Genomic DNA, 16,009 nt, shown 5'->3' with positions numbered 1-16,009 from the left:
TATATAAGGGCGCCTGTGATTGGCTCAGTCCAACTGAGGAGAATTAAGAGCCACGAGCGCTCCTTGCTAACGGTACGCAGCTCAGCCCAGGCTAGCCGTCTTGTCAGGCCATTCACATCAGTCAGACTTAAATATATCTTCCTGATGTCTTTGAAGAAGGACCCTGAGAGCTACCGGCGAAAAAGGTACGTCCGTCTTGAGTGCAATATGACGACGTTAAGCGTTAAAATGCTGCACGTAGGATTTTACATCTTCATATCCTCTTATTTTTTTCCAGTCATTGAGCAGACGGTAAGACGTTACCTCTGGGACAACTCATCCTGTCTGACTCCGACAATCAAGAACCGGCTGCTGTCTCCTGGGGGGTAGTTACCGCTGACCTGCCAGCAGGCATACTCGTCACCGGATCAGAGGGCCGGCCGCAACCAGAACGAGAACAGAAACGGTAGGTACAAACTCTGCTTCCTGGCAAGTCGTATCAAGAGGAGGAAGGGCCAATCACCTGGCATATCGAACAGAGAAACATCAGCTACTGACTGTACTGACTAGCAAGTCATAATAAGGACAGTACTTGGCATGAGCATCTAGGCAGCCAGACATAACATAAGCAGTAGCTCCGTGCGAGCCATAACAGGAGGAGCAAAGACCCAGCACATGGCCTGAGTATCTGGGCAGGTAGGCAAGGCCGGAACAGAATCGGCAACTAAGTATCGTACAACCTATCAAGTCAGGCTGCCCCTCTGGCTGACGGGATACGGGACTGGCGAGGGGAGATCAAGGCACCACGGGAGAAGGGAGAGACCACTACAGCACATGGCTTGAGCATTTAGGCAGCCAAGCATACCATAGTTAGAACAGAGTCAGCAACTAAGGATCGTCCAAGCGAGGCAGTCCACTGGAGAAGGAAAAGGCCTATCGAGGTTCCACAGGAGAAAGAAGAGAACACTACAGCACCTGGCTTGAGTATTTGGGCAGCCAGGAATGCCATAGCTAGAACCGAGTCAGTAGCTAAGAATCGTTCTGCCTAGAGAGTCGTTGGAAAGGTCCAGCGCCTGACGTGAACACTTGTACAGTCAGGTATACCCAGAAAAGAAATAATAGAAAAACAGCCAACACCTGAGTGTCCAGACGGATAGGCGTGTCCTGAACAGGACCAGGCATGACGATGTCTGTCGGTAACGCGACGGTGCTGAACAGCACGGCTGCCCAGACCCCCCTCCCCATCCACGGCGCCCCGCTGGTGAGCCCTTCCCTCCCGTTCATCCTGCCGGTGGTGTTCTCGGCGGTGTACCTGGTGGGTCTGGTCGGGAACGTCACCGTGCTGCTGTGCGTGGGGCGGCGCGGCGTGCGGAGCAGCATGTGCGTCTACGTGCTCAGCCTGGCCACGGCGGACACCGTCTACCTGCTCGGGGGGCCGTTCTTCCTGGCCTCCTTCCTGGTGCAACCGAGATGGGTGAGTAGCCGTGGCTTATCCTATATTATGATATCCTCACGGTACAGGCCAGATGGGTGAGTACCCGTGGCATATCCTATATTATCATATCCTCACGGCACAGGCCAGATGGGTGAGTACCCGTGGCATATCCTATATTATCATATCCTCACGGCACAGGCCAGATGGGTGAGTACCCGTGGCATATCCTATATTATCATATCCTCACGGCACAGGCCAGATGGGTGAGTAGCCCTGATTTGCTATGATTATTTTGTATCCTGACTTGATGTGTCTTGTCGTGTCTTGTCTCTTACCTCATCGATTCAACAGGTTATATTCTTACTCCAACAGTTAATGTCCACGGTACAGCCCAGTTAGACGAGTAGACATGGCTTACTAGTATTTTGTCTCATATTATCATATCCTCCCGGTACATGCCAGATGGGTGTGTAGTATTAGTATACTGGCTCAGCTCGTCTCTTACCTTACCGATTCAACAGGTTATATTCTTACTCCAACAGCTGATGTCCACGGTATACAGCCCAGTTAGACTGGTTACTCTAATTTTGCTAATGTCCACCGTAGAGACCAATTATATATAGGCAGGTAATTATGACTTACTAGTATCTTGTCTCATATCATCATGGGTGTGTAGTATTAGTATACTGGCTCAGCTCGTCTCTTACCTTACCGATTCAACAGGTTATATTCTTACTCCAACAGCTGATGTCCACGGTATACAGCCCAGTTAGACTGGTTACTCTAATTTTGCTAATGTCCACCGTAGAGACCAATTATATATAGGCAGGTAATTATGACTTACTAGTATTTTGTCTCATATCATCATATCCTCACGGTACATGCCAGACGCATGTGTAGTAGTGTCTTATCTAATAATAATAATGGGTTTTATTCAAGAGCATTTCGCAGCACGAGGGCTGAATAACATGTTCTTTACATTACACACACAATTAAATGCAGTAAATCCTGTCTCTTAACTGACCAATTTAATAGGTTATATTTTTACTCCAATAGCTCATGTCCACGCTACAGCCCAGTTAGACGAGTAGACATGGCTAGTATCTTGTTTAAAAGATTAGGCTCTTGGTTGCAACCGTGCAGATGTTGGCACCTTGTAGCGTCAAATCCGTGTGTGATTTTTTTGACACACTTTGTCAAATTAGCCGAAGTGGCTCGGTGGGCGTCACTCCACCGCCATGGTAGGAATATCGTGTAAAGTGCTTTCCCCAAGGGCACAGCGTCGGGGCAAGGCGAATATCGGACCCGGAACGTATTGGTTCTGAGTCCTACGTAACGCTCTACGGGTTATGACATACTAACGTCACCACCTTGTCTCATATCATCCCTTTCCAATAGGTATATTCTATAATGACAAATGTCAATTATACAATGATGATGATTCTATAATGACAAATGTCCACGGTACATTCCATACGGATGAGTAGTCATGGCTTACATTGCCTCTTCTTCTTTTGTCAATTATATTGAATCGTGATGCTTTTTCCAGTAGCTTGTGGTAGTGCAATATGGCTTCGCTACGGCTCGTCTGTTTATCCTAGGCTCTACCAGCCTCCGCGGGTCGCTTGAAAAATAGCAGAAATAGGCCTAATAGAGTCAATTGTATGAAGGGAGTCGGCTACGGAGAGAGGAATGAAACCCTCCATGGCCAAAGTCCGCCGGCAAATGTTCTCCCTATAGTCGGCGCGGTTAGTCTGGTAGAGACTAGTCCCCATCCATGAGAGCACTAAGACCGCGCTGTGACCGCCTAGCGACCAGAGATTTAACAGATCGATCAACGATTGTTATACTCAAACAATGAAATCAAGGATCACACAAATTCTCCTTTGGTTGCTGTACGGTCGCTACTTGCAGTGATTACACAAACCCAATTTTGGTCGCTGTACCGTCGCTCAGCGATCCCCGTCTAGATAGCATGGGGGGCTGAATCTATAAAAGTCAACCGAAAAGTCCTTTCTTTTGTAACAACTCTTCATGGCGCAGCCCATATCGATGAGTATCTCGGGCAACAGGTTACATCAACTAAAGTCTCTCCCAACTAACCAGCGTATTCTTAACATAACGCTCGTTCTCATTTGAATAACCACATTTTTGTAACTTCCGTTACCGTAAGACGTTCCTGACATTAGGACTTGCAATGTATAAGGTGCCAAACTGTCGTTTTTATGACGACTTAAAACTTTTTATTTTATTTAAAAAAAGACAGTTTGGCATCTTATATGTGGCATATCTTAATGTCAAAAACGTCTTACTTCAAACGGTAACGGAAGTTACAACATGTGTACATTTAAATGAGAACGAGCGATAACTGTCTTAGCATAAATCGTGAGAACATAGGAACAATGAAGGACATGTACATATACACTGACTCGTTACTTCAACGACTAAAGATTTTTTATCATTTTGTAAGGGTTACCGTTTATCTAAACAGACCGACGGAGGCCATATATAAAACAGACACTACATGTCTGTGAGACACTATCTTTCTTAATGTCGATTTGATTTGTTCATGTAATGTTATGTGACATTTGCATGCCTATCTAATTTTTCATCACTTACCGACCACGGAATTTTATTTGAACCTCTAGATCTGTTCATTCGTGAGAGGCTCAAATCGGCCTGCAGGTCGCATTTCGTTCAACCATTTCTACTAAACTCCTAAGAAAACTCCAAAGTTGTTGCTATTGTGTTTGTTGTCTGGTACAGGTCAGTGCATATCTATCATGTGTGAAAGAAAAAAGAGAAAGAATTTCCGAAAATAATTTCATCAGAGAAAGAATTATCTACAAGTGATTGTTACAATTTGTATAATGATTAAATTGATATTACTACTTAGTATTAGGTAGAAATGTTCTCAGCTTCAGAAGACCTTAGAGACATCTATCAGTACGGGATTTGTTTAATGCTTTAAGATGTTGGATTTTGCCCCTGAAGGTAATCTTTAACCATGACCTTACGTCACACCCTATCATTGCCGGTTCCGATCCTCGGCATTCTGGAATATTGACATTGTTCTACAGGTTTGTTTTCACTGAATGAGTCACTGAATCGTACGGACCAACCTTCTCAGTTTGCCGTGACGAAAGCTTACTTTCATCTTCCATTAGTGCAGGAGTATGGAGCTCTAAAACCTGAGCCTTTGTCATTATCGTGCTTTTTATGTAACCTGAGAACTGCGAAGTGTGTGTGCTGCCCTTTTCTGTTTGCCTCTGACGGGCGCGGAGGGATTGGGGGAGTAAATAGCCTGTCGCTTCCCAATAAAGCCTCGGAGTAGCAACATGTGAGTCGATAGCTGCACCTGATACACGGGGATGGGAGACGATCAAAGTCTTTGAGTCAAACTCAAGGAGGCTCTATTTATTTACTTACTAACTTCATCACCTTCGCCAAGAAGGTTAAGTTTTCAGTTTTGCTATGGTGAAGTGGCCGTGGACGTAAACAACATGACTCAAAAAGCTGATGATGTTTGGCAGGTGGGCAGGTGTGGGAGAGACGAAGGTCAAGTTCGATCGTGGGCTTCCTGGCGGCCTCTTGAGTTATCAAGTGTGTAGACAAGATCGTCAACTGATAAGATGTATGCAAATTAACCCTCAAACACCCGAACGGGGTCATTTTTGATAATGAACGGGAATTATCAATACCCAAACATACTAAAACATTCCTCTTACATTGATGAAGAAATGTACGGGTAACAATCAGCGAAGAAAGTGAAAAGGGAAATTTCACTGAGCAAACCATTTTGGGGACATTTTTGACCCCGTTCAGTCATTTTAGTCGTAAAAAAAGGTCGGGAGTTTGAGGTTTAAGCCATTGTTTGCATAATCGACTAAAACTTTAATTGAAAGTAAAAGTCATTTGGCGAAAGGAAGGTACTATTGTTTTGTTTCCACGTAAACTATAAACTAGTTTTGTGTCTCGCCCATCGGTACTCTCACTCCATCTATTTTGAATAATAAAGAAAGAAAAAAAGGTCGGTCACCTTGATCACAAACAAATTCAGGTAAATGGCTCTGTAGTCTTCCATTTGCTGTCATCCTTCAGAAGCAATATTTTTAGATTCCTTTTTTTTTCATTCATCAGAAATATTAAGAACCAATCTTTTCCGCCGTTGGGGCCTTTAGATTAACATCCCTTTTCCATTCTCCCGGAAATGCAATGTTGGTTGAGTGTCTTGATTATTTGGTTCGCCTTGACAATTCATCTATTTCTGTTTTATTTAGCAGGGTGGCCCATCTCGGTGTAAGACACTACTCTGTACTATAACCTTGACTTCATCATACATAATACATTGACCTTGAACGTATCATACATACCCATATCTCCGCATATCAAGTGGAATCCTGTATATAACTATTCATAACGTAAAGTACAATAACGGCGGTAAGATATGAGATAAGCGTTCTCCTGTTCGCATTTCAAGTCGCAACGAACTGTCTCAACAACAAGAAAGAAAAAAGTAGTCAATGGTTAATGTATATACATTTAACCATAACTAATGGATATGAGATAAGCGTTTTCCTGCTCACATTTCAAGTCTCAACAACAAGAAAGAAAGCAGTCAATGGTTAATGTATATACATTTATCCTTAACTGCATTGATAGATGTGTATATACATGCATCGAGAGATGCAATGTCATTGGTTGGCATACAGTGATACGTAGGAAGAGGATTAATGGATTGATTCATAAATACATAAAGATGTAACGGTATCAGTATCGGTAAGAGTACAATCATTGAAGGACATACATAGATCGGTTGTTAAATATTGATACAAAGGCCGTGATATCATTGCAATTGCAGGTACAAAATACGACTAAATCCGCCTATCATCGTCTGCGATCATCTAAATGATTATAATCTCGGCGATCATCTAAATGATTATAATCTCGGCGATGTGCCATGACCAGCGCACGTGTTTGGATCTTGTCTGGAACTCTTCGATTGAAGCATCCGGTTTACTACCGATCCCCATGCATGATAGAGTTTTATCCTGTTTGATGTATTGTTGTCAGATTGCCATCCGGCAATTTGACAGTTCTGCCTGCAGAGATCGTGATGAGAGTCTATGTCGACAGCGATTGTGATCAACATGTCAGGAATACGTAATGAAGGTCTCCCAGTTATAAATCCTGAGTTTCAAGTCAATATTCATTGATAAAAAGTGGCACAAATCGACGTTCTGGCTGCCCGTGGCTTTTAAGCGAGTTTCAACATCTTACTCCAGTCACTGACGAAAGGTTGTGGATGCTACATGAAACATCTAACCGTTTTCAGATCTACATATTTGCTTGAGTAGCTGTCACCTTGTGTGTCCACATACATACTTCGGAAAACTGTACAGACTCCGATCGGGGCCTCTATCGATAGAAGCAGAGATTCACAGATCGCAGTCTCTACCTTCACATATCTGACGTAACAGGACACTTTTAATGACCATTGGAGTTTATTGGAGTACCGCTCTCCACTTTAGCTGTCTACCTAAAACTCCGGGAGAGAATACATTGAATACAAAAATAACATAGGATTACAATCAACATACATAGGACGATTCACTCCTGTTTAGTAATTAGCTCCTGTTTTGCATAATTAGCATCTTACTATGTCAATCATGAGATTCGCTTCAGCTATCTTAGTAATGTTTTTTATTGAGAAACACAAAATCTTATCACTACAGTCGTAGCCCGAAGGCCAAATTGATGTCGTGATATTACAATGATTGACTGTTGGCAATAGAACAAAGCGAACTATGGCATAGGAATAATTACCAATTATCTTCATACCAGACCCAAATGCCTGTTTTTCAACTTAAATGACAGTAACATACAGTAATTTTGAAAATAATCAAGCGTGTGTGCTTCATCGTTTGCGCTTCATGTTTGACCATTGCGCCGGACCAGGCCGATAGATGAACCCCCCACTCCCCCCGGAGGGCTCCAGGTTTACCGATAGGTCGGTTCGGGCCAGCCTGCTGCGCGCGGAGGTCGATCTCCAGTTCGGGTTGAGGAGCCGAATGTCAGGAGCCAAATGAGCCGCTCCATCAGAACTGGTAGGTTCGGCCTGAAAACGGTTATCAATCATCCAGCAGTCTCGGCGGAGACGTGAGCCCGCAGCTCTGTCTACTCTAGGCAAGAAAATAACTCCCTCCGCGCCATCACAGCACGTTGAGACTCTCTAATAAAGGTGCGTTTTAGTGCTAGATTACCACACTATCCTTTAAAGTGCTGGTAAAGATGAGGAAGATGGAGAAATGAGATGTAAAAGCGATGGGAACGTAATCAACAGATGGCTGCCCTGTTTTCAGGGAAACTCATCGTCAATGAAATTGATGCGCACCATCATATGCCTGTGCTAAGAGTGATGGAGCAGGCCTTTGGAACCACTCTAACCTGAATCGCATCGTAACTGTTTTACGGACTCGTTCTTTAATGTTCTCAAGGAGTTTCCAAAAAGGAATATACATATGTATAGTAAAAAAAAGGCACTCTCTTCAAACGACTGCAAACACAGGGATGAGAGTGTATTCCAAATGATGATAAAGGTGCATTCACAGTTTTGAGAGATATTTGCAAAGGCCTGATGTAGATGGCCTTTTTTTGAATTCCTGATGCAAAAACATTCTGATTTCTGTGTCCAAGATTCCTGCTTTTGTCCAGTGAAACCGAGGGTCCAGGTGACTTTATACGCACCTGTTGCGCTATTCTTCCACTGGTCGTGACAGAGAAGACAGAGAAGGCAGAGAAGAAGACAAACACTATGTACAGTATTTACAGGTCCATTATTGTACCGGGGAAATTCCGCTAGCTCTTTTTTCGATAGACACAATGAATAGTGGACAGTTGCTTAAGTCCTATTTCCAGTAGCGTGCATGTCGGGTGAGCGACACAGCCGGGATCGAACTTGCGGCTTCTGTAGCTATTATGCAGAGGCCGGGCCGCTAACCACTTGACAACGCCGTACTCTGTACTAACTTTCCCCTGTACGGACTGGGAGTTAACGTTATATAAGGTGAACGTACGATCATGACTACGCCGTACTCTGTATTAACTTTCCCCTCGGACTGAGAGTTAACGTTATATAAGGTGAACGTACGATCATGACTACGCCGTACTCTGTACTAACTTTCCCCTGTACGGACTGAGAGTTAACGTTATATAAGGTGAACGTACGATCATGACTACGCCGTACTCTGTATTAACTTTCCCCTCGGACTGAGAGTTAACGTTATATAAGGTGAACGTACGATCATGACTACGCCGTACTCTGTACTAACTTTCCCCTGTACGGACTGAGAGTTAACGTTATATAAGGTGAACGTACGATCATGACTACGCCGTACTCTGTATTAACTTTCCCCTCGGACTGAGAGTTAACGTTATATAAGGTGAACGTACGATCATGACTACGCCGTACTCTGTACTAACTTTCCCCTGTACGGACTGAGAGTTAACGTTATATAAGGTGAACGTACGATCATGACTACGCCGTACTCTGTATTAACTTTCCCCGCGGACTGAGAGTTATATAAGGTGAATGTACGATCATGACTACGCCGTACTATGTATCAACTTTCCCCTCGGACTGAGAGTTATATAAGGTGAATGTACGATCATGACTGTTCCGGACTTTAACAGGCAGGCAGGAAGACGCACCCCTGGCCCTGTTATCTGCATCAGGCCACTGCGCTGTGTGTTTAGTGTAATTATACGGTAAAAGTGCGGCAGGCGCAGCAATAACCACGTATCAACCTCGCTGCACTCAGTCGTGTCCACACCTTCAAATTTGTACTGCCTTACATGATCCTACATCACAGTAATGATGGACCTACGTGGCAGTAATGATGCACATTCGGATAGGAAACCATTTATCGGTAATTACTGTTACCGTTCCGGCGGCGGGAACTAAAACAGTCCGACCCGTACACCGAACATCACCAGCATATTTACTGCAGAATTTGATAAAACACGTGAAGCTCTCTTTATCGGACGCCAGTAATTTAATGGGCACCAAAAGCTTCTTTTTTTCTTCATTTTACTGCAGAATTTGATAAAGCACGTGAGGCTCTCTTTATCGGAAGCCAGTAATTTCATTGGCATCAAAAGCTTTTTTTTTTCATTTCATTTCTATTGCATTTTCACATGAACAAACACAATATGAGGAGAACAGAAAAACATATTATAATGAACATTAAATGCCACGGATCCTGTCACATAAATACATAAACATAACATGTAAGCGGGAAAGAAACTGAATACAAAACATGTATATCGAATTGGTAAACAAGGAAAACAAACATATAATGTAGCATTGAGAATTACTCGCAGGAAAGCATAAATGATATTCAAATTAAACCAAATAACTCCCCTATCTTTTCTACATGTAAAGATATCTTATCATTTTCTGACTGTTATAATACGTTTTATAATTTCATGTCTTTTGAAGTAGGGAATAAATTGTGATCAAAAGCTTGTCTTCACTTCATCTGAATGTCTCTGTACCTGTGATAGACCGTATATCAGAGTGCGTCCTGATATAAGACATACTCGGCTCGCAGCGACAGGCGGTCCCGCTGGAGCGCCCACGCACGAAACTTATATAACACGCACGCACCTTATATAACCTTATATCTAAACGACTGCTTTCACATTAGAAAAAATGCTGAAACTAATCATTAAATCAATGATTATAACACAATATCGAAAACGTATGCTAGCCCTTATTGTATTGCATTAGTAATTATGATGTTAAGTCTCATTCTATACTTCCACTTTGCGTTATGTTAACGAATTCCTGCCATACCTTGTACCATGTACAATTGTCGTGCAATAAAGTTCTTCTACAACTGTCAGTCAGCGGGGACGTCGGTGTGTCGTAACGGTTAGAGCGTTGAACTCAGACAGAACCAATAATTTTCGAGTTCTATACTCACCATGCCCCGACGTTATGCCCTTGGGAAAGATAGTTTACAAGACCTTCTCTGGCGGTGGAGTGACGCCCACCGAGCCAATTCGGCTAATCTGTCGAACAGTGTGCCAGAAAACACAGCACGGATTTGGTCGCCGATGTGCCAACATCTAGCACATTTGCTACTAAGAACCGTAAAAACAAAAAGTCCGCAGTGAACATTAATGGCAACCAAAGCAATATTAGGGCCCAAAATATGGAAATAAGAAATACTGGAATCTTTATGGTAGTGACATTTACTCACACTATTAAGCACATTTACATAATAGCGTCATGCTTTGAGCATTTGAAAAACCGCGCAAAAACGTGTCGTGCGATGACTCCCTTAGTTTCGCAAGCCTAAAAAAACCCTGGCGACGATTTTCAGTGAGTTCTCACGTAACAACGACGTCGAATTTTTGCATGATGGACGTCGCAATACATTGTGAAAGTGTTGTTTGAACTAATCATGTATTGAAATGACTAAATGAATTGACTTTCAAAATCCGATTTTCGGGCCCTAATTTAGGCTAATATTGCTTGGGTTTCCTTTAACAAGATTCCAGAGTAAGGTAACATTTCTCAAGAGGTGTTCACCAGCTCCAAAGTGACGGATCGCTCGTTCCGAACAGCGACTCTGTCATGTGAAAAGTGGGCGTAACTACGGACTCAGGGGATGTTTGTGTGAAACACGACGTTACCGCGGAGTGTTGTCATACTGTACTGCGATAATTTATAGAGTGCCACACAGCCATTCAAGAAAAAGAAACGAAGTGGAATGTTAATAGGAATATATGATCAGACGTCCAGGGAGATTTATGACACTGTTGAACAGTTCGAAAGGTTTCATTTTGCAGAAAGTAACAATATACGATCTGACTTTGTTTTCGGCGACCATGAGAGGTCAGAGGCACGGTACTTAAGCGATAAATGAGACTGTTGAACAGTTATTTATTCGACTTCACAGATTAAAATCTGTAAGGAGCCGGCAACAGAAACCTGGTTGCTCTACAAGGCCGGGTCCTCAGTAAATATGAAAAGACACAACGAATGAATATAGGAAAAGCTATCTATCTATCTATCGAGCATCGGCCGGGACTAAGTAAGTACATACATCACTCCATATTGCCCTGTCCAACATAATTTGTCCTAAGTGTCCTAAGAAAAAGCTGAACATGGTTTCAGTTTGAAGGTGTTGCCTGTTAACGAATCCTCTTATTCATCTTTATCCATATAATCATGGTTTGAATCGCAGTCGAAAAAGTTGGAGTTCTTAGTCCCAACATTCCAACTGTTGCGTCGGCGTGGCGCAACGGTTAGAGCGTTGGACTCAGAACCAATAGGTCCCGGGTTCGATACTCACCATGCCCCGACATTGTGCCCTTGCGAAAGACACTTTACACGATATTCCTACCATGACGGTGAAGTGACGCCCACCGAGCGTCTTCGGCTAATCTGTCAAGTGTGTGCCAAAAACACACTACGGATTTGGTAACCGATGTACCAACATCTAGCACATTTGCCAGCAAGGACCGTTAAATCAAATCAAATCAAATCAAATCAAATCAAATCAAATCAAATCAAATCAAATCAAATCAAATCAAATCAAATCAAATCAAATTAAATTAAATTAAATTAAATTAAATTAAATTAAATTAAATTAAATTAAATTAAATTAAATTAAATTAAATTAAATTAAATCAAAACTTTCAACTGCTTCTTGGCATTCATTAATTCGATCCATCCATCCATTTATTCATTATCTCAGTCTTCATTCACTCAACAGGTTCCACCGGAAAGGCAAGAGGTCTAAGCCATAGTCACATTGGCAGCACGTCGGCAGAACGTAAGCGTTTAAGGGCGTGTTCGCGTATTTAAGCTTAATACCTCGTATTATCTCAGTTGCTCATTCACTCAACAGATTCCACCGGAAAGGCAAGAGGTCTTTGCCATATTCACATTGCTGCTTGGTACATGGTAGCACGTCGACAGAACGTAAGCGTTTAAGGTCGTGTTCGCGTAATTAAGGTTAATATCTCGTATATAGGTTCATCTAGTTGTGTCCAAAGACATATTTTATGCAGCGGCTGCTACTTCAAGGAAAACAAAAGAGATTCGTCAGTTATGATATGTTTGAATAGCAGGCTAGTTACCGTATCTGCATTGCATTCTGTCGACGTGCTCTACTTGGCTTTCATCAACTAAAGCATTCGTTAATTTCGGCTTTTGGTTGTCGGCGTTCTTCATCATTCTGACGATGCCACGGAACAGAATCACACGCAGCAAAATAAATGGTTGACGAGATCAAGTGCGTCACTGTCGCGTCCATCTGACAGAAGGTGCAGCAGAAACGATTTGTGGGGTTTCCTGTTGATTAGATTAGGTTACAATCAGCCATGTAGAGACAAAAGTGAACGACATTCAGTAAAACTTAAAGGCGTCCTAAACAACAGAGGTGGAATTATTTTCCAATAGATAATAATTTTAGGAAGTAGAAATGAATGTGAGTATCATTTTATTTCACAAAACACACCTTGTGTAATTCACAACGAGCGGAATTGGAAAGTAACACCCCCTTCTGGAGTTTAGGACTCCTTTAAACTCAAACAAACCACATTCAGTAGATCAAATAAAATCCGACACGTCAAAGCAAAATCGCTGTCCATTACTCCAAGTCCATGTCATAAAAAACCCTAGGGTTTCATTGAAAGATGATGGCAGATCTTTGAGAAATCCTTGAAGAATCTTGTGGATCCTTGAAATATAATTGTAGGTCATTAAAAGGTTTTCAAAAAACAGTGGTTATAGAAATGTCATCGGAAGACCTTAGAATCTTGTGGATCCTTGAAATATAATTGTAGGTCATCAAAAGGTTTTCAAAAAACAGTGGTTATAGAAATGTCATCGGAAGGTCTTAGAAACCATTTAAAGATTATCGAAGATCTTGGAGATCCTTGAAATATCATTTAAGTATTACCTTGGAGATCTCAGAAATCCTTGAAAAAGGTTATTGATAGGTCATTGGAGGCTGCGTGGATATCATTTAGGGACCTCGGAGATCAGTAGGTACTCTCTGAAATACTGTTGAGACAGCTGTGTACGCTTAACTACGCCTCAATTGGCTCGCCTTGTTTATCATGGGTTGCTTAGTGCCAGGCCATATTTGTCCACTTCTGGGCATTGAAGTAAGTTGATGGAATACGGAGACGATTATGCTGGGAGAATTGCGGTGAATATTGGTTTCAAAGGCTTGCAGGTTGTATTGGGGAGGGAAACAGTTGTCATCGAGAGAGTTCCATAGTTTGGCAGTCCGTGGAAGGAAGCTGTTGCGTAAAACTTTAAAGGCACTCAATGTACGATTTGTACGACGTGTGAATTGTTTTGTTATTATTTTGAATACTTAATAGAATCAAACCTTTAGCATTGCATGCGATATTTAGGTGGTGGATAAGCATCATCATAAATAATTGTATTTTGTTAATGTGTAGAAAAGCTGTTATTTTTGTTTACACCTGGCTAGAGTGTATTTTTTGGTACCACCAAAAAATCAGGGAACCTTGGTGTGGGCTGTTTTTGCACTGTTTTTGCACAAATATTGGATAATTAGGCAGATGTGCTAAAAAGTGCTCAAAATTTTCAATAACATAAGGACTTGGTTATTCTATATATTTTCACTTTTGCAACCAAAATCTTACAAAGAGCCCCTTTAAGACTGATGGTGCCACTTTGAAATCCTGCACGTAATATCAACCACCGCCACAGAAATATGAAAATGTCGTTTCTACTATTTCATACAGTATTTTGTTTTAAGGGGACCACCGATAGCTCATCATAAGGCAAGGTCTCGACCTCAAGATTTGTTTTTGTAGCGAAGCAACCGCTTTCGCCTCCAGACTTGATATTCTTGGGCACGTTTTGAGCGTAAACAGGGGACTACCCTCATGACGTTTTGCGAGAAAAAAACACGCGCGCGCAAGGCCGGGAGATTGGGCTGAAATTGCGCACACCTGTGAATGACATCTCTGCGTGATTAGGGAGTGAATAAACATGAATGCTTTCCGACCTGATTACTCAGTGCAATGCTTAGATGGCAACGCTTGAGGATCGGGAGATCGAGCAAAACATGAAATTCAATGTTTTCCGACCTGATTGCACAGGATTACACAGGAAGAATCAGCAGAGCAGGCTCGTAAGCTCACTGACCTGATTCCATAGCGTACGTAACGGCAATGCTTAGATGGCAAAGCTTGAGGATCGGGAGATCGAAAAAAAACTTTTTAGTCTCCGTAGTGTTCATCATTGCTGCTGGCTGTCATGACGCCCCTACGACCAGTGAGGTCATGGGTCATGAGTGAGTGAGGGAGTGTTCTCGACTTGTCGCCAATCATGCAGTGAAGATGTTACCGCTTTTCCATTGGATGTGATGTATCTCGAACCCAACATAGCATCTACGGCGATATTTAAATACCGAATAATATCGGACAAGAAGAGCAAGCCGAGCAAACTTGCATGTCGCTTCCCCCTCGTCACATTGCAGCATGAGACTTAAGAGCAGAATAATGTATCTTATGTTAACATACTAGCATTTTCGAGACAATTGATCGATGATCTTTTATTAATCGGACATGCTGACCATTCTGTTTATGTGTTGTTTGTTTCTTGTTTGTTTTTTTACTGCAGGTATTCGGTGACGTTGACTGCAGGTCTATTGTGTTTGTTTATTGTTTGTTTGTTTGTTGTGTACAGGTGTTTGGTGACGTGGGGTGCCGGCTGATAGTGGGCTTAGACACGCTGACCATGCTGGCCAGTATCTTCACCCTGACGGCGATGAGTGCCGACCGGTTCTACGCCGTGATGTACCCCACGCAGGCCATCTCAGAGGGGATCCAGATCACCAGTAAATCCCGCTGGATCACGTGCGCAGTGTGGATCGCCGCCCTGCTCATCACCCTGCCCTGGAGCGTCTGCATGAGTCTGCACGAGTCGGAGCAGGGGGGAGAGCTGGTGGAGGTCTGTCTGCTCAGCTGGCCAAGCGAGGTAGGTTACGGGTAGGGTTAAGGTTCATGACATAGGGTCAGAGGTCAAAGGTTTGGGTTCATTAACTAGAGTTCATGGGTCAGTTTAAGGGGGGGAGTGTCGGCACGAACAGGGGGAGAGCTGGTGGAGGGGTGTTTGCTCAGTTGGCCAAGCGAGGTAGGTTACGGATAGGGTTAAGGTTCATGACATAGGGTCAGAGGTCAGCGGTTTTGGTTCATTAACTAGAAGTCATGGGTCAGTATAAGGGAGGGAGTGTCGGCACGAACAGGGGGAGAGCTGGTGGAGGGGTGTCTGCTCAGTTGGCCAAGCGAGGTAGGTTACGGGTAGGGTTAATGTTCATGACATAGGGTCAGAGGTTAAAGGTTTAGGTTCATTAACTAGAGTTCATGGGTCAGTTTAAGGGAGGGAGTGTCGGCACGAACAGGGGGGAGAGCAGGTGGAGGGGTGTCTGCTCAGCTGGCCAAGCAAGGTAGGTCACGGTTAGGGTTCATGACATAGGGTCAGAAGTCAGCGTTTGGGGTTCATGACCTTTAGTTATAGGTCAGAGGTCAGTATTA

The 16,009-nt window shown here is 43.0% G+C and overlaps 1 protein-coding gene across 1 annotated transcript; it reads left to right on the top strand.

Annotated features, from left to right (window-relative positions):
- The first annotated feature begins 1,159 nt into the window (after nt 1–1,159).
- Nucleotides 1,160–15,467, top strand: LOC136440488 (urotensin-2 receptor-like). Its single transcript, XM_066436537.1, has 2 exons — nt 1,160–1,453; nt 15,162–15,467. The coding sequence occupies exons 1-2, from the start codon at nt 1,160–1,162 to the stop codon at nt 15,465–15,467; spliced, it is 600 nt and encodes a 199-aa protein (XP_066292634.1).
- The last annotated feature ends 542 nt before the right edge of the window (nt 15,468–16,009 follow it).

This window comes from Branchiostoma lanceolatum, chromosome 8 (genome assembly GCF_035083965.1).
Source record: "Branchiostoma lanceolatum isolate klBraLanc5 chromosome 8, klBraLanc5.hap2, whole genome shotgun sequence".
NCBI classification, from domain to species: domain Eukaryota; kingdom Metazoa; phylum Chordata; class Leptocardii; order Amphioxiformes; family Branchiostomatidae; genus Branchiostoma; species Branchiostoma lanceolatum.
Note: the sequence above shows the minus strand (reverse complement) of the source record. Positions and strands in the feature narration are given on the sequence as shown.